At 38.7% G+C, this 27908-nt stretch overlaps 1 protein-coding gene and 1 non-coding gene across 3 annotated transcripts in view; both read right to left on the bottom strand.

Moving 5' to 3' along the window:
* Positions 1-27691, bottom strand: part of IPO11 (importin 11) — a 205747-nt gene extending 178056 nt beyond the window's left edge. The window contains exons 1-3 of one of the 2 annotated variants that reach the window (XM_060092933.1): positions 27456-27691; positions 4758-4901; positions 1667-1767 (exon numbers count right to left, since the gene is read on the bottom strand). In XM_060092933.1, the coding sequence (XP_059948916.1) occupies positions 1667-1767; positions 4758-4895 (239 nt within the window). In that variant the 5' untranslated portion in view covers positions 4896-4901; positions 27456-27691. The remainder of the gene's footprint in view (positions 1-1666; positions 1768-4757; positions 4902-27455) is intronic. The other variant, XM_060092931.1, reaches the window with a different exon arrangement.
* Positions 1459-1562, bottom strand: LOC132487268 (U6 spliceosomal RNA). The gene has a single exon (XR_009531563.1). It is a non-coding gene; the product is annotated as a U6 spliceosomal RNA (small nuclear RNA).
* Positions 27692-27908: the final 217 nt, after the last annotated feature.

Raw genomic sequence — 27908 nt, 5'->3', positions numbered from 1 at the left:
AAATTAATCATTCTGTGACAACAGTGGTAAGAACAGACACTATAAGATGGAACTTAGATAGGAACACAGTTTGTTTTTTTTTTAAGTGTCTGAAATTTAAATGAGCTCGATAACTAATCCCTGCTTTACATTCTTAGCATCCTTGCTGCCTAAGTACATTCATCTCCTTTCTAGTTTGTATCTCAATATATCACTAAAAGAGACAGCTCGGGGTTTAACTACTTATTATAAGATATCTCCCTTAACTTTTTTTTTTTTTTTTTTTTTTGCGTTACGCGGGCCCCTCACTGTTGTGGCCTCTCCCCTTGCGGAGCACAGGCTCCGGACGCACAGGCTCAGTGGCCATGGCTCACGGGCCCAGCCGCTCCGCGGCATGTGGGATCCTCCCGGACCGGGGCATGAACCCGTGTCCCCTGCATCTGCAGGCAGACTCTCAACCACTGCGCCACCAGGGAAGCCCATCTCCCTTAACTTTTAAAATTTAAACTAAATTCCAGTTTCTAATTCTTTACATGAAAGTACAATCTGAAATATTTAACCATAAATTTACTCTCCCATTCAAGACAGTCACTTATAACCTATTCTTCAAATAACTAGTAAAACAAAATGAATTTTACTGGACATATAAAATTTAACTGGACATAGCAGTAGTAACATATCTTGTTGCGTTGTTTCCTACAACTCAACAATATACAATTTCTCATCACTAAACACTCCATTTCTCTCAAAATTATGAATTAATTCTAAAATAAGAAAAGAAGGGTTTGATTTATACTATAGTATCCTAAGTGTAGCCTTAAAATACTCTAGTTACTTCCAATATTATTCAAGAGCATATTTTACAGGCACTATGAGGTATTCAATTTTTTTAAAAAGGGGGCTTATAAATATAAAAACTACAGAGTTGTGGTGCCATCTACTGGAGGACAAAGACTATGTTACCCCTTTGGCAAAGTTCACTATTTTCTATCCAACAACTTCCTGGGTCCAGTCTACACTGTCTTTCCAGCAATTATATAACATGTAATTAACTATTAAGAAAAATTTGTTCACTTAACCACCTAAAGAGAAGTTACAACTGAATCTGATGAGATTACAAATATATACTACCCAATTTCCACCACAGAGGCAATTATGCAGAAGACTAGGGAATTAACATCAGTTGGCTCAGAAATGACCTGGGAGTTCCTTCTCAATGACATTTTCCAGAATTCAAGCCTTGTACTTCCTTTAAAAAAAAAAAAGGACATTTCTGAACATGATTCATTAATTCAGCATTTGTTTTGTGCCCATAAAATCAGAGATCCTCTAAGACAGAAGGCCAATGAGAAATCCACATACCCTATGCCCATGGGGAAAAAAAAAACTCACAGAAAAAGGCAGTAATATAAATGCTGATTTGTAACTAACTATGTAGAACACTTTTCTTCTTCAGTAGTTAACACACCTTTTTTTCTTTTAAATATCAAACACATCACAAATCTGCATATCATCCTAGAACAGGGAGCATGTTAGTCTCTGTACTGTTCCAATTTTAGTATATGTGCTGCTGAAGTAAGCACAAATGAATTATTTTACATAAAGAATGAAGATTAACAGATAACAGTCTTACACCTCCTTGAATTTGAAAAGGATGACACTGAGGTGGGGAAGAGGTGGAACTTACTGAGGTGCTACACGTCTCCAGTAGCGATCAATTCCATTTTTAAAATACAGCACAGCAAGCCACCTTACATTTATATCCAGAGTGTGGTTTGTGAAAATATTCTGTAAATAAAAAACAAAGCATCAGAATGGACATGTAATAAAAGTATAATTAACATAACTCAAAAAAGTATGGATAGCTTTTTAATTAAATGCTTCACTTAAATTTTATCACTACACATATCATATTGTTATTTTCTAAATACCTATAGCTCTACAATTCATGTAAGAAAGCATATCTGCTCGGGAGCATGTTAATTATGTAAGCTGAGTAATGGATATGTGGAGATTCATTATACTATTCCACTTTTAGGTAGGTTTTAAATTTTTCCTAATAAAAAATTAAATTCGGAAACAAATCTAATTACACAGCATAATCTACACGCACACACATGAAACTAAAATAAACACTGCTAAATTAAAAAAGAAAAAGCAGACCCACCACAGCACAGATTCAAAGAGCCAAAGCCCCTGGGTTATTATTAATTCATGCTATGAAATAAACAATTTCAAAGCATCCTCCTTATCAAAGCAATTATGCTTACGAGTAAGTTCGACAGCAAAATATTTTCAAGTAATATAAAGGCAGAAGTGATATGAATAATTTCAACTCAAAGTAAACCATTACTCAAAAAATTTATTCACTGTGTTAATCCAAATACAGTCAGTCCTTGCCTTGCACCATAGTGGGACAGTGTAAAAATGACTGTGCAAGCTAAACCATGCAACATGACCTTGAAATCAAAATTACAACTGTTCTATAACCTTTAAAATTGATTTTAAAATTTATTAAAATTGTTACCAAAAGCTTGTAAGTGACAGTTATAAATGTATATGAAATAAAAAGAATAGTAAACCTAATACTAACACTGTAATTTAAAACATCACAAACTGAGAATTAAAATGTTTTACTGCTTTCTAAAAAATGTTTCTAGAATAGCAGGTACATAGGACAAATAGGATTGTAGGAATATGTTAACTAACTAAAACTGTACTACACCTCACACCAAAAACAACTCAAATCCCTGGAGTTGACCTCTTAAACACAATCTTGTGTGGGAAAACCTCAAAGCCAAAAACAATGATGTAGAAGTATGTCCTTTACTATAAAAAAAATTGATGTTAAGTATTAAAAATAGGTATGTACACTATAAACCTATTTTTTAAAAATCATGTGCAACGAAAAAAAAAGTTACGAAGATAGTTGTTTAATGCCCACTTATTCCTTAAGACCTCTGACAACTGAGTCAGAGTCCCTCTTTTGGGTCTCCTTTGCAAAAGAAAGAATAGATTCTCTCACCACATTAATTGCATAACTAATTAATTAATTGCATTCGACTTTAACACTTTACATGCCTACCTTCCACACTAGACGAGTGGAGTCTAGCACACAGCCCAGCAAAGCAGAAACTTCATAAATTTCAATTGAGCAAATGAGTGAATGAATGAAAGTGACGTGGGAATACTGCGGAAGTTGGCGGATCTCAGCCAAACTCAGCTACACTTAGGAACCAAGAAAAGTCAAGCTGCAGGTGTCAATCCAAGTAAATATATATTATATACTGAATAAACATATTGAATAACAGGATTGGAACACACGCCTGAGATCAGGTGTACAAATGCAGCAATCTCCAGACTAAACTGGACGGCTAAGGCTCAAATAGAGCAAATGTGGCAAGACAGTGAGTACAGGGAAAAAAGAAGAAATAAACTCAGCAGTTTTTAAATCTATTATAATCTATTCTATCTAAATGAAATTTTACTATCCCTCTAAGAAGAAAAGTATACCTAGTAAAAATAAAAACAAAAAGGTCTAGGCACTTAATATTAATAAATCATACATTACACAAAAGGTATCAAGCAAGCCTATTGGTTTTTCCAAGGTCAAGCAGTAACCAAAATAAGAAAAAAATGTTTTATATTTTGGCCTGAAAAAACACAAGGCTAAATACAGAGCACAATCATTTAAATAAGCATATACTCAGAGATTTCCTAAAGATTTATACTATGTCCCAAATTTACAAACATAATGCTGGGATTATCTACAAGAATAAGATACTTTCTTTAGTATCTTTAGAAATTAATGTTTTTTATCTTTGTGTTATTGTCTCAAAGAGCCAACTTTCATGTTATATATTCAGAATATCAAGTATGACTCCAGATATTTAATTTCCCTTCCAGGCATGACTAGGAACTTCTTAAACGTTAACAACTCAAAACTTTTTAGTCATGAAGTCAAAATATGTATGTAATGTCATAATTTTCTATTTTACAAGATATAGTAAACAGCTCTGCTCTGAATTTTTGACCCAGTCACACATACTAAATTGGTTTTTGATCCAACTGGTCACCTCCTTGCCATGGCCAGAAAGTGAATCTCACACACTAATCAGAGTTCTCAAATTTTCCGAAGAAGAAAAGAATAAGAAAGGCCTTCAATACAAAAAGACGTCTTTTCATTCTGGTGTTGAGAAAATGATTTTCATTAATTAACCAAAAGCTTCTAACTAGCAGAAAGATTTAGTTAAAGCACATATTGTGAATTATCATACTATTTCCCATAATACCCAGGAAAAGATCAGATATGTTAAGAAAATAAAATTTTTAGACAGGGGAAAAGAAAATGGCGTTTTAAAGTGAAACACACTGACCAAGGTAGACCTGACGGATGCAGCGGTGGGGAGACCTGAACAACTCTGACAACGTAAATTAACTGGGGCAAGGATAAGGATGAAGACAAAACATCAAAGTGTACTACCTAAAGTCTTCAGGTCAGCATTGACACACTAAAATAGATTATCAGCACAGTGTTGTCTACTGAGCAGATTCTACCAGTACCCTGCTGGGTTATTTATTCAGTCATCAATAAACATTTTTAAACATTCTCAAAGAGCCATGCTCTGAATTTATATGTGGCAGGAGCAACGGCAGGCAAGCATCTGGATCAGTTTCACTAAGGTAAACCACCAATACAAGTAAGTTTTTAGAACAATTAAAAATAGTAGTATCTCATTTTATTAAAATGTATAGTAAACTCTTTTAGAACAACTTACCAGCAACACTGAATAGAAACCTGGCTGCGTCTCCCACTGTTTCAGCTGCTCCTCAGCTGGTTTTAACACAGCAGTATCCTGACTGGTGGCCTGTGTTAAGACCTGAAGAACGACAGTACTGGCACTATTGAGATCCATGGAAACCTGGCAACGATAAGTTAACGTACTTGAATGTACATTATACTTAAAAAACTAACACTAATGAAAGGGAGAAAAGGGGCTTCAGTGTTCTGAATGACTCCTGTACTTCATATCTACTCTTTCATGTATCTGCTGGATTTCTACCTCTTTTATGTACCACCCATACTCTAACTTAAAACTCCCATAATTCAAATCGCCTTTGCTTAAATCAATTTATTTCTAAAGGAAACTGCCTTTTATTGTCCCATATATAGAAGGTAGTAAATTGGGGGGAAAAAGTGACAAACAAAAACCAAAGTTTCTAAATTCTGGTTAAATACCACTGCCTGCCCCAGACTCTAATCATAATGCCTTCTTAGTTAGTTTTTTTTTTAAAGATAAGCATTATAAAAGCTATAAAAGTATTAACCACTTTATTCCTAACAAGACAAGGAGGAAGAGAACTGAAAAAGGAATGCTTTGACAGAGTGCCAAGTACCTCACATTATCATCTTAGGTGCCACCAATAAAACATGTCTGAAAATTCTTTTTTTTAATATAAAAGACAAATGCATACCCAAGAAATTTTGTGGAGGGGAAAAAAAGAACTGAACCAACAAACAAAATAAAACCCTAAGTTAGAAAGGATCTTAAGGGTTGGATGATCTAATCCTATACCAAGAATCTGAAGCCATTCTAAAAATACATAAGCAATTTATTGAATTCTCCAGGATTCTGTTTCTAATCATCCCCAAAATTGTGTACAACTGTTTACTCAGAAAAGTATGTATGGTTCACAATACACATATACAAAGTATGCAAGATTAAAACTGAAAACTAAGAGCTGATAAAAAATAGTTCCCAGTACAGAGGTGACTGGGAATTAGCTTTATGACAGTAGTTGCCTAAAACTGAAGAAAGTTCCAGACAGTAAAAGTCTAAAAGTCATTAACCCATAAGGAATATAGCCAAAGCAAATTACCTCCTTTGTTAAGAGTTGTAATTAAATTGCAATGACTCATGAAAAGGGAAGATTCCAAATGTTGATTCAACAAGAAATTTTACCCAAATATTACAACTTTTAAGGAAATTAATCATTTTGAAGTCTATGTGAGTAAAGCAGAGCTAGGGCATAAAAACTGGAATCAGACAAAATATTACCAATTAGCAATGGAGCTGAACTACTTTTAAATTAATAGTCTGTTGTCTGTATTTCAGAATTGACTTGGGTAGTACCCTGTAAATATATATTGTCTCCCTCACTAATTAGGAGGTTTTGGGGTGTTTTGTTTTGTTTACTTTCTTTTTTTTTTTCTTTTTTTTTTTTTGCCGTAAGCGGGCCTCTCACTGTTGTGGCCTCTCCCGTTGCGGAGCACAGGCTCCGGATGCGCAGGCTCAGCGGCCATGGCTCACGGGCCCAGCCGCTCCGCGGCATATGGGATCCTCCCAGACCGGGGCACGAACCCGTATCCCCTGCATCGGCAGGCGGACTCTCAACCACTGCGCCACCAGGGAGGCCCTGTTTTGTTTACTTTCTTGGTAAATTTTTTTTTATTGAAGTACAGTTAATTTACAATGTTGTGTTAGTTTTAAGTACCCAGCAAAGTGATTCAGTTATTAGATAGATAGATGCATAGATACTTTTTCAGATTCTTTTCCATTATAGGAGTTTCTTGAACAATGTAAGTTTCCATGTTTCATTACCACTTGGTAATTAGTGAATGGATTTTTACTCAATTTAGAGGGTTTGTTGGTAATGTGTGATTTCAAAAACAGGCTATGTAAGAAAGATTCACTTCATGGAGGCCCTAAGAAGATACTTTAAAGAGATAGGCAGTATGTCTTTCTGCCTAGTTGAAATATAATGCAAGCCGCAAAAGCAAGCCATGTATGTAATTGTTACCTTTTAAGTAGCCACATTAAGAAATAGAAACATGTGAAATTAGATTTATTATATTACATTTAACTCAATATTTCCAAAATGTTATCCTCAACATGCAACCAATATTTTGAAAATACTGATTAACAATGAGATATTTTACATTTTTTATACTAAATCTTCAAACTCCTGTGTATATTTTATACTTAAGGCACATCTTATTTCAAACTAACCACATTTCAAGTACTCAACAGCCACATGTGGCTAGTGGCTACCATACTAGCACAACCCCACTGAAAGTGTGGCCCAAGGACTGGCAACACCAGCATCACCTCAAAGAAATGCAAATTCTCAATCCACTCTCCAAACCCAGCAAATGAAAATAGGGGCTGAAGGCAGGAGGCAGTGGGGCAAAAAGCTGTACTTTAGTAAGTTCTCTACGTAAATCTTAGTAATTGCCAGAGTTTGAGAAGCACAACTTTAGAACATCTAAAACTAAGGTACGTCTGAAAGTCCAGCTCTACTGCTAATGCAGTGGATGACAAGATGTACAGTAGTTTCAATTATACATTCTTACTAAAAAAGGTAGGCCCAAGGCTTCCCTGGTAGCACAGTGGTTAAGAATCCACCTGCCAATGCAGGGGACATGGGTTCGATCCCTGGTCCGGGAAGATCCCACATGCCTCGGAGCAACTAAGTCCATGCGCCACAACTACTGAGCCCGTGAGCCACACCTATTGAAGCCTGCACACCTAAAGCCCATGCTCCTCAACAAGAGAAGCCACTGCAAGGAGAAGCCCACGCACTGCAATGAAGAGTAGCCCCCAGTCGCCACAACTAGAGAAAGCCCGAGCACAGCAACGAAGACCCAATGCAGCCAAAAATAAATATTAATTAATTAATTAATTTTAAAAAAAGAAAAAGCTAGGGCTTCCCTGGTGGCGCAGTGGTTAAGAAATCCTGCCAATGCAGGGGACATGGGTTCAAGCCCTGGTCCAGGAAGATCCCACATGCTGCGGAGCAACTAAGCCTGTGCGCCACAACTACTGAGATTGCGCTCTAGAGCCCATAAGCCACAACTACTGAGCCCGTGTGCCACAACTACGGAAGCCCGTGCACCTAGAGCCTGTGCTTCGCAATATGAGAAGCCACCGCAATGAGAAGCCCGCGCACCACAACGAAGAGTGGCCCCCGCTCACCGCAACTAGACAAAGCCTGTGCACAGAAACAAAGAGCCAACGCAGCAAAAAATAAATAAATAAAATAAATTTATTATTTTTTTTAAATATATATATATTTAAAAAAGAGGTTGACCCAGCACTGATTTGCAGTTCTCACAAGGGAACTAAGGTATAAAGAGCAGGAATTCACTGATTCTCTCCCAAGCAATGTAAGAGCAACCAGCTTTAAAAAAAAAAAAAAAAAAAATTTTTAAAAAGCCAATATCTGAGCATATATTACATGCCAAGCACTGTACTAAGTGCTTTATTCATTTATTTATTCCTAATAATTATTCTAAGTAGTAGATACTCTTATCCCCATTTTTTAGGTAGAAAACTAAAGGATCAGAGATCTTACCTTGCCACGGTCACAATCTACTAAGTAGCAGTCCCTGGATTTGAACACCAAAGCCACTATTCTTTTTTTTTTTTTTTAATGCTGGCCTTAGACAAGAGGCCAGGATGGGGACTCAACTGTTTGTTTGTTTATTTGGCTGTGCCAGGTCTTAGTTGCAGCACGTGGGATCTTCATTGCGGCATGCGGGATCTTTTAGTTGCAGCGTGCAGGCTTTTAGTTGCAGCATGCGGGATCTAGTTCCCTGACCAGGGATCAAACCCAGGCCCCCTGCACTGGGAGCGTAGAGTCTTAACTGCTGGACCACCAGGGAAACCCCCAAAGCCACTATTCTTAATCAATATCTAATACTGCCTTCCTTGAGTGACAGAACAGACATTTAAGGCATCTCTGTAGTCCCAGGGCCCAACAAGATACATGACATATGCTTAATAAATATTTGCTGAATTAACAAAAGTGATCAATTTCGAACAATAAAGGACTTCACACTGAACCACACACGAGCTAATTAACTGATTTATTCAATAAAACTGCTGAAAGCCTGCTGCATACCAGGCACTGTTCTAGTTGCTGAGAACATAGCAGTGAACAAAGTGGTGTCCTGACTTCATGTATTTTACATGCTAGTGGAAGAAAACGGATCTGTTTTTAAAAAAAAGAAAGAAAAGAGGTAGTGATATGAAGAAAATAATGTTAAAAATTGACTCTAACTGAATGTGTTACTTCAGATTGGGTGTTCAGAGAAGGTTTCTCTAGTGACATTTACAAGAGACATGAGAGTGACAAGAGAGACCCACAAGCAAAGGTCTGAAAGCGGAGTTCTGGATTGGGAAAACAACTGAAAACAAGGCCTTAATATTATAAACAAACTTAAGAAAGCCAGTATAACTGGCACTTAATGAGAATAGGGGAAAGTAGTACAAGATGAGGTTGGAGATGTAGGCAGGAACAGATCATGTGATTGTAGAGGAAAATAAAGTGTCTGGACTTTGATACATGCACAAAAAAAGCCACTGGAAGATAGGAAGAATATACGAATATAATAATAGAGAAAGGCTATACCAGAACTCATCCCTACCCCCAAACTTAACCTGCAAAAAGAAAGAAAAAAGCCATGTCTCTGTTTGGGGCTACTACTTGAAACATAAAATCACTGACTACTGCCAACCCCCAGAGCAATGTTTACCTAGAACCAAGACCGTGCAGAGCACTCACGCACACACCCCTTCACACTCTCTGGACCTTCGCAACGAAGCAATCCTGAAGTCGATGTACTCTTATCTCTGGGACTTCCCTGGTGGCCCACTGGGTAAGACCACGTGCTCCCAACGCAGGGGGCCCAAGTTCGATCCCTGGTTGGGGAACTAGATCCCACATGCATGCCACAAGTAAGAAGCCCACATGCTGCAACTAAACACGCCACAAGGAAGATCCTGCATGCCACAACTAAGACCCAGCGCAGCCTAAATAAATATTTAAAAAAATTTTTAAGTCTATGTACTCTTAACTTTATGCCCCACTTACTCTCGCCATTCATCTGTTCTAATGGAAATGCTAGAGTTCCCCATCCCTACCTCCCTCCAGCACCCTGCTCCATCCAGGTCTTCCCCAGCAGTATATGCCCTGTCCTCTCCTCCTCTTGCTTTGATCCTTGCTCCCAAAAATCCCATCCAGTCTGGGAAGGAAAGCTCAGCTTATATATTTTTGGAGAACCAATTCTATGCCAAGCACTGCAGTAGTTGTTAAGATGAGAATTAGAAAGGGTCATTTTCTCTCCCCAAAATATGGGGAATAATGAGGTGGGAGGCAGAGAATTATTCTTATTAAAACAAACTACAGGGCTTCCCTGGTGGCGCAGTGGTTGAGAGTCCGCCTGCCGATGCAGGGGACACGGGTTCATGCCCCGGTCCGGGAAGATCCCACATGCCGCGGAGCGGCTGGGCCCGTGAGCCATGGCCGCTGAGCCTGCACGTCCGGAGCCTGTGCTCCGCAACGGGAGAGGCCACAACAGTGAGAGGCCCGCGTACCGCAAAAAAAAAAAAAAAAAAAAAAAAAAACTACAGGACTTCCCTGGCGGTCCAGTGGTTAAGACTCCGAGCTCCCAATGCAGGGAGCACGGGTTCGATGCCTGGTCAGGGAAATAAGATCCTGCATGCCGCACGGCATGGCCAAATAAATAAATAAATAAATACTGATGCTGCTAAGTATTTTTAAAAAAAAACTATGAAAAATAAGTTTCTAGAATACCAGTTGGAATCAGAGTATATTTCCCCCACAGAAACAATATTATGAGTGATTTATCTAATGGGTAAAAAGGCTTTTCGGTGTGAGAAACAAATCATCATTCATAACTTATACTGGAAATATTTCCAAGTACTAATCAACTTCCTGAAGGGAAGCTTCAGGCAGCAATCAGTTCCTAATTTGCAGATTAAGTGCATCATCAAAAATAACAATCCAGACCCATCATGGATTATTAAACATACGTTACTAAAGCCTATTAAATTTTTTAAAGATCCCGTAACAAACCTATAAAAAGCAAATCTGGCATGTGTACTAATATCACTGTTTTATAGAGGAAGAACTTACAGCTCTCAAGAGAATTGTCCAGGATCACCGTAGAAAACTAGTACATGGCAGAGTGAGCCCTCATAACAAGGTGTTTAGAATCCCAGCTCTTCCTACTAAAACGTAAAATGGTCTCACCACACCACCCTACTCCCTAATAATTAGAAACACACCATGCTCTCGCATAATAGGTTGCTGGAGAGAAAGATTCCTGAATCCATCAGAAATCTGAAAGGACTACATTTTCTATGTATTAATTATTCATACAGTACTCAATTGTGGAGTTTTCTTGAGAGGACAACAATGGCAACAACGAACAGGGGGAGAGATGCACTGAGTCATTCAAATGTAACAGTGTGGAGGTAAACTTCATTTGGGATCAAAGATAGATGACTACTGACTAGCAGTAGTCCGTTTGGAGGGTAATACACCTGGAGACTAACCTTCAATATCTTTCTCTTGCAATTAGCATGCAGAAATATAACAGGGCTGCTACTGTTATTTGCACATAGTAGTGAAGCAGACACACAACTAGTCTCCAAAAAAGCCAGAGACCTCAGACTGACAGAGAAAGAGAAGGAAGAAGAAAAAAGGGGGTAAGGAATGAGAAAAGAAGGGACAGGGTCGAAGGCAGGAGGAGAGGGAGAGACAGACACAGACTAACTGGTGGGAATGGCCAGAGGTATTTCTCAAAGAACTTGACAGGATCTTCATGGCGATCATCATGTAGGCCTGAAGGCCATGGAAGCTAGTCTCTCACAGTGGAAGTGCTGTTACATCTCCTCTGTTGAAGTCTACGTGTAGTGAGAGAAATCCCATACCTATGTTAAAACAATGTATCCTTTCCCTTTCTGTGCTCCTATATATTATCAAGAGACAACCAAGCAAACAGCAAGACTAAATTTGCCTAGGTCTTCTAATTAATAGTGTATACACTGAGGTTGCTTTGATTTTCATTAATTTGTATAGTTTCAAAATCACTAAGCAAGAGGAAACACTGCTTGTGAGCATTTTATTAGCTCTCAACTACACTACAGAAGAGCATTATTCAAAATCTAAATGCATACTCTTTTTTTCCTCTAAGAACAATAATACGAAAGGAGAAGGTGAAAATTAAAAGGGCAGGCATTTCACCCTTCTCACTATTTCACAAGTCAGTCAGTTCAATTTATTCATTACTGAACTTTACTGTAGTCTTTGATTCTATTAAAGTCTAAATAATCTAGCAATATATGACCAAGAGCCTAAAAATACTCATACCTTGTAACTGGACTTTCTAGGCTTGATTCTATAAGATAATTTGCCAACTGTGGAAAAATCCAAAGTCCAAAGATAATACAGATGCTCCTGTAGTTGGAAACTTACCAATTTTCATTAAAAGAAACAAATAGGGAAAACTCAGTACCCCTGCCTGCCACCAACAGACAGACTTCTCAGGCCTGCATCGACTTTAACTTCAGTCATGACAATTTTCTTTAGACTACTACATTATCTGTGTTTGTCCTTAGTTTTAGGGCATTCCACACAAACAATAACCACACCCCACTTTCAAAAGTTAAAGCAGTAAGTAACTGACTGAAGAAAAGAAGGTGTAAAATTACAAGAAAATTGAAGAAAAAAGAATTTCAAAATCAAAAACGGTTCCCTCAGTGAAATAATTTATTCAGGCATAGATCAATATGGATGCTAAAACCATTAAGTGAAAGAAGAGCTGTTGGGGAACAGAATATTCCCAGTGTATTGCCCCACAGATTACTTGCTAAATGCAATGAATAAATAAACAAACCTTTCAAATGAAGGGATCTGTCAGTCTCCGGCTCAACCAAGAAAGCTACTTTAGTATCACCAACAGCTGCACAGCTTGAGCTAAAGTGCCTCCTGATGTGATGAGGCAAAAAGAAGTATACAACCTCATCTCTGAACTACCAAAACTGATCAGCCACAATCTAATCAAGACTCTAGATCCAATTTCCAGTTTAAAAGAAAGGAGAGAGTGGGCTTCCCTGGTGGCGCAGTGGTTGAGAGTCCGCCTGCCGATGCAGGGGACACGGGTTCATGCCCCGGTCCGGGAAGATCCCACATGCCGTGGAGCGGCTAGGCCCGTGAGCCATGGCCGCTGAGCCTGCGCGTCCGGAGCCTGTGCTCCGCAACGGGAGAGGCCACAACAGTGAGAGGCCCACGTACCGCGAAAAAAAAAAAGAAAAAAAAAAAAAAGAAAGGAGAGAGAATACTTCTGGGATGGTGTCATGAAGAGCTCCACAGATCCTCTCCTCACTTAAACAACTGTAACTGATAAAAGTTATAAAAAGCAACCATTTACAGTCTCTGGAAAGCATATTTAAGGACATACAGCAAATGGAGAAACATTTATACAAGAAATACTACTAAATCTTGGTAAAAATAGCAACAATCTGTGGCATTTGAGCCACAAACTCACTCCTGCCCCAGTGTGACAGAAGCTATACTCCAGGCAGAATGAGCCAAGAACATGGGGCTCCCCCTCTCACTCTGGCTCTTAATCTAAGGCTACAGTTTATCCCCAAGAAAAGCAGACAGCTAGCACTTCTCATCTAACTGAGCTACATACTGAAGCTCTATTCCAGACAAGCACAGCCAAAAGGTCTGGGGTACTCTTCTTCCACCCAGGCACCAGTCATGGGGCAGAAGCTCTATCCCAGGCATATCAGGCCAAAAACAGTGGACCTTAATCATGTCCACCCCAGCTTGCTCAGCCAGGAACAATAACAGTTGGAGATTTCAATACTCCACCTTCAAAAATGGAGAGAACATCTAGAAAGAAGATCAATGAGGAAATATGTCTTGGGAATTCACTGGCAGTCCAGTGGTTAGGACTCCACACTTTCACTGCTGAGCGCCCCAGTTCAATCCCTGTTCAGAGAACTAAGATCCCACAAGACACACGGCACAGCCAAAAAAAAAAGAAAAAAGGAAATATGTCTTGAACAACATTATACACAAACTTGACTTAACAGATGTTCCACTCAACATGAGAATGAAAGCAACCATTCATCTCAAGTGCACATGAAACATTCTCCAGGACAGACCATATGCTAGGCCACAAAACAAGTCTTGACAAATTTAAAAAGGTTGAAATCATACAAATATGTCCTCAGACTGCAATCAGTAACAGAAATGTGGGAAATTCACACTTCCAGATTTCAAAGCTTACTACAAAGCTACAGTAATCAAGACAGTGTTGGTACTGGCAAAAGGACAGATATACACATCAATAAAACAGATTTTAAAGTCCAGAAACAGATAAGTCAAGTGATTTTTGACAAGGGTGCCAAGACAATTCAATGGAGAAAGAATAGGCTTTTCAACAAATAGTGCTGGAACCACTGGATATCCACATGCAAAAGAACAGCTGGACCTCTTCCTTACACCAGACAGAAATTAACTCCAAATGGATCATAAAGCTAAGCATAAAGAGGTAACTCTATAAAACTCTTAGAAGATCTAGGAGTATACCTTCATGACCTTGGGCTAGGTAAAGCATTCTCAAATATGATACCAAAGCACATGCAACTAAAGTAAGATCAGTTAAATTCATCAAAATTTAAAACTTTACCAAACAATACCATCGAGAAAATAAAGACAATTCACAGGACAAGAGAAAATATTTGCAAATCATATACCTGATAAGGGGCTTATAAGCAAAATATACAAAGAATGTTTACAATCCAACAATAAAAAGATAAACAATTGATTAAAAGGCAAAAGATGAGGAGAGGTTTCTCAACCTGATAAAGACAATCTACAGAAAACCTACACATAACACCATACTTAATGGTGAGAAACTCAAAGCGTTCCCACTAAGATCAGGTAAAAAGCAAGGATGTTCCCTCTCAACATTCCTTTTCCACATGGAACTAGAAGTCCTTGGTCATGCAATAAGGTAAGAAAAGGAAATAAACAGTATACATATCAGGAAGGAAGACATAACTCTGTCTCTGTTCAGAAGTGACATGATCATCTATGTAGAAATCTGAAAGAATTAACCAAAAACTTCCTGGAACTAATAGGCGATTTATAGCAAAGTTGTGGGACACAAGGTTAATAGACAAAAGTCAAATGCTTTCCTATATACCATCAATGAACAAGTGGAAATGAAAATTAAAAACACAGTATCATTTACATTAGCACCCCTAAAAATGAAATACTTACGTATAAATCTAACAAAATATGTACAAGATCTATATGAGGAAAACCACAAAATACCAATGAACAAAATAAAGGAACTAAATAAATATTGAATAGATATTCCATGTTCATAGATAGAAAGACTCAACATTGTCAAGATGTCACTTCTTCTCAACCTGATCTGTGGATTCAATGCAATTCCAATCAAAATCCCAACAAGTTAACTTACAGATATGAGCAATCTGATTCTAATGTTTACATGCAGAAACAAAAGACATGGATTAGCCAATACAATATTGAAGAACAAACTGGGAGGACCAACACTACCCACTTCAAGGCTTACTATAAAGCTACATGAATCAGGAGAGTGATATTGGTGAAAGGGTAGACAAATAGATCAATGGAACAGATCTGAAAGCCCAGAAATATAGCCAACTGATCTTTGACAAAGGAGCAAAGGCAGTACAATAGAGGAAAGATAGGCTCTTCAACAAATGGTGCAGGAACAAATGAACAGCCATGCAAAACAAACTGAATCTAAACCCAGACTTTACACCCTTCACAAAAATTAACTCAAAATGGATCATAAACCAAAAGTTAAAACATAAAACTAAAAGACTCCTAGAAAATAACATAGGAGAAAACCTAGAAGACCTTGGGTATAGTGATTTCTTTTTAGATTCAACACCAAAGATACAATCCATGAAAGAAATAATTGATAAGGTGGACTTCACTAAAATTTAAAACTTCTGCTCTGCAAAAGACAATGTCAAGAGAATGAGAAGGCAAGCCACAGACTGAGAGAAAATATGTACAAAAGACACATCTGATAATGAACTGTTACCCAAAATATAAAAAGAACTCTTAAAACTCAACAACAAGAAAACAACCCAATTAAAAACTCAGTCAAAGACCTTAACAGACACCTTACCAAAGAAGATATACAGATGTCAAAATAAGCATATGAGAGGATGCTCCCCATTACATGTGATCAGGGAAATACAAATTAAAATGATGATGAGATACCACTACACACCTTTTAGAATGGCCAAATGCTAGCAAGAACGTGCAGCAACAGGAACTCTCAGACATTGCTGGTGGAAGTACAAAATGGTACAGCCACTTTTGGAAGACTGGTGGTTTCTTACAAAACTAAACATACTCTTACTATGAAATCCAGCCATCGCATTTGATGGTATTTACTCAAAGGAGTTGAAAACTTTATGTCCACACAAAAACCTGCACATACATATTTATAGCAGCTTTATTCATAACTGCCAAAACTTGGAAGTAACCAAGATGTCCTCCAGTAGGTGAATGGATAAACAAACTGTGGTATATCCAGACAACAGAATATTATTCAATGCTACGAAGAAATGATCAAGCCATAAAAAGGGATTGGGGAAAAATGTGGAATGACTTCGGTTTGAGGTGATGAAGTGTTCTAAAATCGATTGTAGTGATGATCACACAACTCTGTGAATATACTAAAACTCACTGAATTGTACATTTGCAGTGGGTGAATTGTATGGTCTGTGAATTATATCTTAATAAAGCTGTTATTTTCTTTTAAGTGCTCTGACTATGTAAATGCCAAAGTTAGCAAGAGACCAGGAAAAGCTGAAGAAATGAAAAATGTGGCTAGAGTAACAACAACGTGATGTTAATTGAGAGCAAGGAAGAGCACTTGTTTAAGAAACTAAAGCAAGATGAAAGGACATAAGACTTCTGACATAAGCCAGAGGTTCCAAAGATGCTAGTCCTATTCAAATTCACACTGTACCATTTGGATTCATTTCAGTTTCTCAACAGAGACTGTTTGGCAGGAAAATTCTTCTCTGTGCTGCGTTATAGGTTCTTTAGCATCCCTGCATAGTATATGTAAATAACACTTCCTAGGGATTGTTTTGACTCAAGATGCTTCCATGTATCTCCAAATACCTTCAACTGAAAGAACCACCAGGGCTATGGAAGCATTCCCTATGAGACATCATGCAGACTGTCAAAGACTGATCTATTCTGGAATAAAAGATACACACTAAAACATATAGAACAAGGAGGAGAAGAGACATTCCCTTTCCTTCTCTTCTCTACTCCTAAAATATTCTATCTACTCAAGAGTTTCAAAGGACCTACAAATTCCTGCTTGGTGGTAGAAACTCAAGCTTAACTCCTAAACCAATCAGGATTTTAAAATACTCTTAGTCTATTTTGTAATTAGAGGAATATCTGTAATGTCAAATAAAAAATACCACATAAAATATACTTAATAAAGCTATACAAATATAAAAATGCCTAAGAATAAAAGACAAGCAGGAAACATAAGATTATAAAATGTTGTGCTAAGGTAGTCCTAGGAGTTATGGGGATTCTAATAGTCTACACATTTTACCTTTACGATGAAAAAAACATTTTTTTAAAAGGCCAAGAATTTTCACTTTACACCTACTCTAAATTTCCATGGGAATATTTGCTTGATTTATCTTCTGTAATCCTAAAACTTATTCAAACTCCTCAAGAGTTTCAAATCATCATGTATTTCTCTTGTCAAGCACACACCAAGAAATCATGGCAATATATTATATATACACATTTAAGTTGATAATGTAGTCAATAACTGCACTCTCATCATAAACATTCAGGACTTGGTTTTCAGTAGCAAGAGTTGATAAGCAACAGTTCTGCCATATTACCTGGATTTGTGATGGCAATGTTTACCAAAAGACATCTTCCTCATGCAGGGTACTCTGAGTCTTATATTCTAACAGCCTAACAGCAGTTTTACCTACAAATATTCATCTCTAAAAATTCTTACTATGTGACGTTCATAAAAACAAAAGTTTAAAACGTTTAACAGTCTGAGAAAAATGAAACTAAGAAAAAAAATTCTGATTTATTATTTATTTTCCTTTAAGCTTCACATACATATATACTGTACACTTCCATCATATAAAAGGAAAATAAATTTGTGTTTGTTAGCAATATCGTGTTTATCTTTAATTTCACTTCGAAGTATTTTCCATGAAAGTTTCCACATCAACTTGTTCCTTTACAAGATAACATCCTATTAGATCTACTAAAGATGTAGAAATAAACTGATTAATCTGCAGTGCCACCTGATGGTAAGAAGTAAGTAGCACATCCCAAAGAGTATGTTCTAAGCATCCTCTTCCCATCAACGACAGGGGAAGAGAAGGACACTGGAATTCTCAGTGACCACTTGGTCAAGACAACCATCTGCAAAGTGACAGGACAACCTTACAGCAAGTGTTTTCAGGGTTCAGGAAGTTAGGGCAAAGAATGCTGAGAAAAACACTCCTGAGGGAAAGAAATGAATGGGAGCCTAAAGAATAATGTAATACAAGATGGGACTGAAAACATGAAAATGAAAACTTCACACTGAGGCAAAACATGACAACAACCTTACAGCACTGTCTCTACTTCTGTACTTAAATACTGCATCATTAAAACTACTCTCTTCTCGGGAATTCCCTGGCAGTCCAGTGGTTAGGACTCTGCACTTTCACTGCCAAAGGCCTGGGTTCAATTCCTGGTTGGGGAACTAAGATCCCACAAGCTGTGCAGTGCAGCCAAAAAAAAAACAAAAGGAAGATTAAAAATACTCTCTTCGGGACTTCCCTGGTGGTGCAGTGGTTAAGAGTCTGCCTGTCAATGCAGGGGACACAGGTTCGAGCCCTGATCCAGGAAGATCCCACATGCCACGAAGCAACTAAGCCCATGCACCACAATTACTGAGCCTGTGCTCTAGGGCCCGCAAGCCACAACTACTGAGCCCACGTGCCACAACTACTGAATCCCGCACGCCTAGAGCCCATGCTCCGCAACAAGAGAAGCCACTGCAATGAGAAGCCCGCGCACCACAACGAAGAGTAGCCACCACTCGCCACAACTAGAGAAAGGCTGTGCGCAGCAACGAAGATCCAATGCAGCCAAAAATAAACAAATAAATTTATTAAAAGCAAAAAATATTCTCTCCTCTAGCAAAAGAAAATGTGAGATGAAGACATAAATATGTTTGAGCTTTACACAAAATAAATATGACAGAACTTAAGAAAATGTAATATTCATAAGCAATATTGTAGCATAAAGGAGACTGAGAAATTGTAGAACAGACAGAGTGATATGAGGAGCGGGATGAAATCACCTACGGAGAAAAACATGCAGTAGTTTGACAGAAGGACATTTGACAGAAGGACAAATATTCAGAAAGAGGAAGAAAAGCCAGATACAAGCCATTGAGACAGTGGCATAAGAAGTTGAAAGCTCCAAATTTCCTCCTGGAAGAACAGGTACTGGGCAAATAAAAACTTGAATGGCGAGTAGCCCTTCTGGTGAAATGTATAAGCAATATAGTATTTACCATGAATCACTGGATCATATCCTACAGAGAGATGTGAGGAAGATGTCATTTTTTCAAGGATAGTTAAATTCCTGCAAGTCAAATCATGATCTATAGCCCAAGTCTACGAAAAGAATAGTAAGAGGCAGAAAACATTCTTGAGGAGTTATGGATAGGAAATATTAAAAAACTGTTCAACTGCCTGGAATCAAAAGCAAACTAGAGAAAGACAATGTGTCAAAGAAAGAAATGAACTTCTGTGAAGACCAGGGGAAGAGTTCAAACTCTGAGAAACAGAAATCTAAAAGCAGTTTGCCAAAAAAAAAGTTAAACCTGAAAATGACCAAGCTTCTAGACAGCACGACCAATGTAGTTAGAGCGGAAGTAGGTGGAGGTAAGATGAAATAAAATTGACCATGAACTGATAACTGTTAAACCTGGGTGGTGAGTAGATAAGGGTTCATGATACAATTCCATCTATTTTTGTGTATGTTTTTTAAAGTGGCAGCTAATAGACCATGATACAGAGAATACTAAAGCTGCTGACATCAGCCGTTCTGGAAACCTTTAAATGCACTAGATAGTAAAGCGCTCCTTCCTCCACACCACTCTTCTACATAGAACATACTTCTGTTATTACATCTATTTCCTTTTGAGTCCCATGTACAAAATCACGAGCTACTTAAAGGCAAATATTGTGTCTTATTCATCTATACGTGCGAGCACCTAATAGTGTCAGGGCTATAGCAAATGCTCAGTAAATGTTTGATGAACTGAACAAAGCAATAATGTGATTGTAATTTCTATGAGCGGAAGGCAGGCTTTTAGAAATGATGAAAAAGAGGTCAAAGAAACAATATTTCTGGAAGTACAGAAATTACATCACAGTGAAGAGAGAAATATCTATAAAAGATACTACGAAAGTAAACAGTATGGTGAAGAGCTAAAAAAAAATGAAGGAAGGAATAAATGAATGAATAATTCGCTCAGTATCTTCGCCTACTGAAATGAGGCACATTGAGCCAATAAAATTTAACAACGCTTTTCACTGGGAATATCTAACAACCTCTGTTCTAATCCTGTTCTCTCAATCAGGTTTCTGATACTTATTGGCCTGTCATTAGACTTTTCCATATTCATTCATTCATTCAAATATTTATTGAACACCTACAATGCCAGACATTATTCTAGGCACTTAAGATACATCAACGAACTAAAAAGACAAAAAAATCCCTGCTCTCATGGGGAGTATATGCTAGTGGGTGGAGACAGAGAAGTAAATTATACAGTATGTAAGAAGACAGTATACAGTGCCAGAAGACGGCTGTGAAACAAGTCCTGTCCAATAAACCCAAGTATTCATGTCGGAATGGGAGTTTTTAGTAAAATGGCATTGATAAACTTCAATAAGTCTCTTGCCTGTGTGGTATACATGAGAGTCCCCCATGACTGAACACCTCCTCATAGGAAAAGTTAAGGAGCTTATCCTAAACAATAGTGACACCCACCAAGGTAGTGTCAGCAGTGAGGCCCCAACTAGTGTCACCACCAACTTCTCTGACATCTCTTTAGGTGAAAGAAAAAAATACACAACTGTATAAAAACTACTAAAGAACAGTAATTACGCTTATTGGTTTTAAAGTTCCTTCTCTGGTATCAAAGAAATAGGAAGGAAAAGCTGTAGGCTTGATTTGGGGAAGATACTGTTCTTTGAATGGCAGTAATAGCACAGCTTATATTTAACAGACCATAACTGACCAAATTTTAGTCAAAACTTTTTGCTAACTGTTAAGGGATCATCAGTCCTCTCCAAATATACATATCTTTGATTGGTAGTTTCCAATTACTGATCCAGGATATCATACAACTCGTCTTAGAAGAATCTCATTCTTGTTGTGAGAGTTCAGCCTAAGGACTCACTTGAATTTATAAAAATTCACTCATTAAAACATGTATAGGGGCTTCCCTGGTGGCGCAGTGGTTGACAGTCCGCCTGCCGATGCAGGGGACACGGGTTTGTGTCCTGGTCCGGGAGGATCCCACATGCCGCGGAGCGGCTGGGCCCGTGAGCCGTGGCCGCTGAGCCTGCGCATCCGGAGCCTGTGCTCCGCAATGGGAGAGGCCACAACAGTGAGAGGCCCGCGTACCGCAAAAAAAAAAAAAATGTATAGGCTGTATGCCCAGTAACACCCTCAAAATTAGAAACTGTTCTACATTTTATCATTAAAATTATGTTCTGAGTCATTAAATAATTTTCTATCACCTTAGAGCCATCCACATCAGTTCTCTAAACAGTAAGTATATCTAATTTAAGCATTTTGTTTTACTGACCAAGAAACTGTGTCCTAAAAAGGTTGAAGAGAAAAATTGTGACTCCTGTACAGTCACACACAGGCAAATTGGTGACATTTCTGGAAACCTAGAATTCAAGTCTCCTATCCCAACCCAACACTCTCTATTGACTACCACATTTTCCCTTTTGATCACAATGAAATTAGCTGTTTTTTAAAAATCTTTAGACCTGAGAACCAAAATATAGTATCAAAAGACTAGAGTTTATATTCCTGATCAATTTTACTACAGCAAAATTGAAAACCAAAATTAAAAGTCAATGAAAATACTATACACAAAGTTAACAAGCTTTATCAGGAATTTTTTTAAAGAGGTATTACTTTACAATCATCAGATTGGCAAAAATTACAAATTCTGAAAATATTCAGTGCTGGCAAGAATGTATATAAATAGAAACCTTTATGCACTGCTGCTAGGAGTATACATTAGTAAAACCACTTTGGAGAGCAATCTTGTCATCATGAATGAAATGTGTTTGTGTGTGGGGGTACATCCTATGATCAGGTAATATCCTATGACCCAGCAGTTCCACACTTGGTACTATAACTAAAGAAACTCCTGCATAGGCATACAAGGAAGAGACAAGGATAAGGGTGTTTGTCTTGGAGTTGTCTACAGTAAGAGAGAGCTAGAGACAATATGCTGTCCATCGTTAGTGGAACAGATACATAAAATATATCTTATCCTCCCCTTGCAGAATGTGTTCCCTCTGGCTGCAAATCTCCTGCCTCTAGATATCTGCATGTCTTGCTCTTTAGCTTCAATCCAGTTTCTGCTCAAATTGTCAACTAATCAAATAAGTCTTCCCTGACTGCCCAATCTAAAATATCTTACCTTTCAATCCAGAATCTCTCTAGTCCGGATATCCTTCCTTCTATTTTCTAATCTTCCATTTTTCTGCATAACTTTTAACTGTCTGACATTCTAATACACATGTGTTTATTGTTCAGAATCCCAATTAGAATGTAAAATCCAGACACCAGGAGATTTGTTCAAAGGAGTATCACCAGAATCTAGAATTAGTACCTGGCACATACAAAGTGATTAATAAATATTTGTTAAACAAATGAATTCAATGACTACATCCCAATCTCCGCTTATAGCTGTGTAAAGTCACAAAAATGCACCCAAATCTCTGACTTTTCAAACCCACTCACAGTATATAACCTGAGTGGTTATATAACCTCCAGAGTATATAACATTCCACATTTTTTTCAACTCCCTGGCAATTCAATTTGCATTCACAGTATTCAGCAATGAAGCAGCTTCTCAAGGCCAGGCACTACTCTTGAGAAATACATAAGGGAGTCTTTGCATTCAAGTCTAGAGAGGAAAAAAGACAATTACAATATAGTATAAGCGCTATGATAAGCTGTTATGGAAGAAGGTCGGAAGACGACCTAACTCACCCTAGGAAGGCTGGGGAGGGCTTCCTAGAGGAGAGCAAGGTAGCATTTGTGCTGAGTAGAAGCTTTCCAGATGAGCACATTATGGGTATTTGTCAGATAGGTGATGGCTACATTCTAGGCAGAAGACACACAACATAACATCCTAACACTTTTGAAGAACTGTAAACCATTCAGCATGACAAAACAATGTGAGGCAGGAAATAACAGAAGGTGAAAGCAAAAACAAGCAATGCTCAAATCATTAACATCCCTATTTCCAAGGCTCGGTAGTTTGGATTTTTACCTGAAAGTCTGCATAGAAGGATTGCAGAATAACAGCACCATCTGCCTACAGAAAAAGGAAAGGTACAGAGGGATGGTATGCATTCTCAGAAGCATGGAAAGTATTTAGAAGGTTTACACAGAAGTCCAGATAATAATGATAATCTGAACCAAGGTAGTAGCCACAGAGAAAAAGTATATGAAAGAGGTAAAACAAGATTTGTTAAATAGTAATATAGTTAAGTGCAGGAAGGTTAGCACATAAGGGTAATAACAGGGAAGGGTTAAGATTCTGGTGTCTCTGACTGAGTGATGAGCTGCATGCACGAATCACAGGAAGAAGAGAAGCAACTTCCGAAAGGGTGAGATACGTAATTTTTTTGACATTTGAGTTTAAGGTATCTTAATACAACCACAATGTGTCAGAGTTGATCTGTGCTAAACAGATCTGGGAGTCATCAAAATAGATATAGAAGTTGAACTCATAAAGGATGAAACCCTTCAAGGAGAGTAGGCAGAGGCAGAAGAGAGGAGAAGATAGTATGCCAGAGTGAAATGAATATTTAAAGTGGCCAGAGAAGAGAGAATAATATACCAAGCAAAGACTGACCAAGACATGGAAGGAACATAAAGAGACTACAGTGTCACAGAAACATAAGAGAATTTCAAGGAGGACTAGTCAAAATGTCAAATGATTAAAAAGATTCCATTAGATTTCAGAATAAGGAGATCAATAGTGACCATCACCCCATCAAATTCAGTGACTGCAGTGGATTGGCAGACTTCAACACACTGAAAAATAAATAAATAAATAAGAAGAAGGTGGAGAAAATGAACATAGACAACTTTTTCAAGAAGCTTAAGGGAAATAATTACAGATAAAATTGAAGAGGAGGGCTTCCCTGGTGGTGCAGTGGTTGAGAGTCTGCCTGCTGGTGAGGGGGGCGCAGGTTCGTGCCCTGGTCCGGGAGGATCCACGTGCCACGGAGTGGCTGGGCCCGTGGGCCATGGCCGCTGGGCCTGCGCGTCTGGAGCCTGTGCTCCGCAACGGGAGAGGCCACAGCAGTGAGAGGCCCGCGTACCGCAACAAAAAAAAAAGAAAAAAAAAATTGAAGAGGAATCTAGAGTGAAAAGAGTGTATTTAAGACAAGTGTACTTAAATCCTGATAAATTAGTACCAGTTGAAAGTAAAAGGAATAACCAAGTGTTATGGACTAAACTGTATTCCCCAAAATTCATATGTTGGAAGCCCTAACCCTCAGTATCCCCAGTACTGAAGATAAGAATTTTGAAGATGTGATTAAGTTAAAATGAGGCCATCAGAATGGACTCTCATCCAATATGACTGGTGTTTTAATGAGAAAAAGAGACACTAGAGGTTCTAGTGCACAAAGGTACAACAATGTAAAGAGGCAGAAAGAGGGCATCTGTAACTCAAGGAGAGAGGCCTCAGAAGAAACTATTTCTGCCCTAACCTTAATCGTGGACTTCCAGCCTTCAAAACTGTGAGAAAATAAATTTCTCTTGTTTAAGCCACCCAGTCTCTGCTTTTTGTTATGTCAGCCCCAGCAAACTAATACACCAAGGAAACATTGTCCCTGAGGAGAAAAAACTCGGAACACAATTAGAGATGAACAGCTAGAGGTAGACAAGTATGCAGGTGAAAGAGGGCAAAAAGCAATGAAGTTCCCACCAATGTATTGCATTTCCTCTGTGAAGCAGAAGGCAACATTATCCAGGAAAGAGTAAGGAAGGAAGGAGGTGGTGGGCTAATAACCACCATGGGAAACAAGAGTAGTTACTAAAGACACAGAGGATTATTAGGCTGCCTTTCCATTGGTCAGTAAATGATTGTTATTGAAGGAATACCTAGTGTCATTCATGAATGCTTTAGTTCAGTTTCAATACGGTGAACTCTAGCAGTAAGTAGCAAAAGAAATGCATTGCAATGAATCAGAACCTGGTTTAAAAATCTAGATAACATGTGACCTTGTGCAAGTCACTTACCATTCTGGGCCTTAAGTTTCTTCAACCAGACAAACCAGACTTGATAATCAGCATAAGATCACCTCAGATTAAAAATAAGAAGTGCTATAATGTTTATGCAGGTTTGTGCATGACCTTGGTCTTCAACTTTTACCAACCAAAGTAGTGTGTCTCAAGTTGTAATGTACATTCATATCATCTGGAGAGCTTGTTAAAATGCAGATTCTGATTCAGTAGATCTGGGGGTAAGCCTGAGATTGTGCATTTCTAACAAACTTTCAGGTGATGCCTACACCATATTTTGAGCTGCAAGGGTGTAGAACACTGATCCAGCTCAGGTTCTACAAAGCTTATAATTATCGGCTTATCTGTAATCAGCCTGATATTTAGAAAACCAAGGAAAAACACTCTAGACTCACACCTGCACAAAATGTCTTGCCATTCCGTGAAACACTCTGAAATTAACTGATAGTCCCCATTTGGTGCAGACAGGAAAAGAAAGGAATCATAGGAAAAGAAAGGAATTGCCATCAATAACACTAAATTAGGAGAAGCCCAAGATTAAATACAAACACACACACATACACATATATACAACACAAAGGTTAAAACCTATCTAATCAAATACATTTTCTTTCTCAAAATATGAACATTTCTGGAAAAACACATGTATTTATCTCTAGAAAAATCTTCAGTATACTTTAACTGTCACATGTCTACAAAGATTCTTTTGCATTCTGGTTTGATCATGAATGCAAACACATTCCACAGTGTCACAAAACCTAAAGTTGTTTTTTTTTTTAAACCTAAAGATTTTTATGTTAATTCCCAAATAATCTTCACCTATTTGTTTAGAATCTCCAATTGTATTATCACAACTAAAACTGTTTGTGTTGAGAATTCTCTTCTGCTTTAGGAAGTGTAACTAGGGCAGAGACAGCCCAGCTGCCCTAGAGCTATAATATATCGCCACAAATCATTGCTATAATTAAACTGTTTTTTACTATTCCCTGTGCTAGGGGTTACAGGAGGTAAATTCCACAATCCTATCACAACCAACAGGGAGAGATTTTCAATCTAATTTCACAGAAATCTTCTTCAGTGACAAAAGACCTAAAAAAAATGTCATGAAATGGTTGTCTCATATCGTAGAGTCACTCTGCCTTTAACCTGAAACCTCTGTACTGAACAGAGAAGTTTGAAATAACGTGAAAACGAAATAATGAACTCCCTATCCAAGAAAAAATAAAAAATATTATGGCTGTAAGCTACTCTTCCTTATTCCCTTCTGAAGAATAACCAAATCGCAAGGACACTAGCGCACTACAACCGAGCCCGTTCAAATGGGGTGGGGAGGGGAGATCAACTGCAACCTTGGTAGCAGGAGGCAATTTAGCAGTCCTATCTATCTAACCAAGTCACTCTGAAAAAATAAGACTTCCCTCATTCACCACCATGTCACAAAAGGATTTTTTTTTAAAAATGACAAATGCAATGGGCCTCAAAATGGTTTTGCTGAATCACAAATACCCTCAAGTTATAAAGCTGCAGAAGTCGCTGGGCTCGAGCACTGTCGGCCATACCTCAGCAAGTAAGTCCTCTATGAACATGTATAACTTCCTTCACTTGTTCGTTAAAGGCAAGCAAGGGTCTAATGGTCAATTAAAGCTTTCACAGTATTACTATTAGTAGCAATACTGTGGGTGCAATAACAACCTACAGTGGTTTTATACTAAAGATGACCACGTTCTCTGAAAAGTGGCACCACCTATCCCCCAAGGGCAAATGAACCACCCTAGCCCACAACGCAGCCACAATAAGCACCCTACGTCCTCATTTTGGCACCCAGTCCCTGCCTCCCCGCGCCCTGATTCCTCCGCGACCATGCTTCCCGCTCCCGGGCTGACTGGGGCAGCCTCGAGCTCCCAGGAGTCCTTGGGGTAACGGAGAGCCAAGCCTGCAGGCCGCCCTTCTCTCGATAATGCTATGCCTGGCCTCCCACTAGCCACACGTTCTTCCCTCACCTCTCGGGTCTCCGCTGCCCAGCCCACTCCTCCGTTCCGCTCGCGCGCGCTCTGGGGCTCTCAGGCCGGGGCCTCACCGTTTGGTTCGGTCCGGAATGGCCCGGCTCTCCCGCTTCCACGCTCCAACACGAAGCGGCGTCAGCTCGTCCTGCGCCCCACGCTTCCAGTCCACACGCCACCGCCTACTGACGCCGAAAGCCGCTTCTAGGAACGCGCCATGTTCCGCGTCGCGGCTCCAAACGACGCAGGCGCTCGAAAACTGCGTCACGGACACCCGGAGCGCGTGGACTAGGCAAAGGCAGAAGACGATAGGAGAACGGCGAAAGGAGAGGGAGGAGCTTTCCCTTCGAAACCGAAGGCGCCGGGCGTCTAAGGCAGCTCTGTGCGCTTGCGCAGTATAGAGAGCTGGGACCCCCACCGGACGCTGAGCGACCTGTAACCATGGAAACCATA

This window comes from Mesoplodon densirostris, chromosome 3 (assembly GCF_025265405.1).
Source record: "Mesoplodon densirostris isolate mMesDen1 chromosome 3, mMesDen1 primary haplotype, whole genome shotgun sequence".
Classification (NCBI taxonomy): Eukaryota; Metazoa; Chordata; class Mammalia; order Artiodactyla; family Ziphiidae; genus Mesoplodon; species Mesoplodon densirostris.
This window is presented reverse-complemented; position numbering and strand designations above follow the sequence as displayed.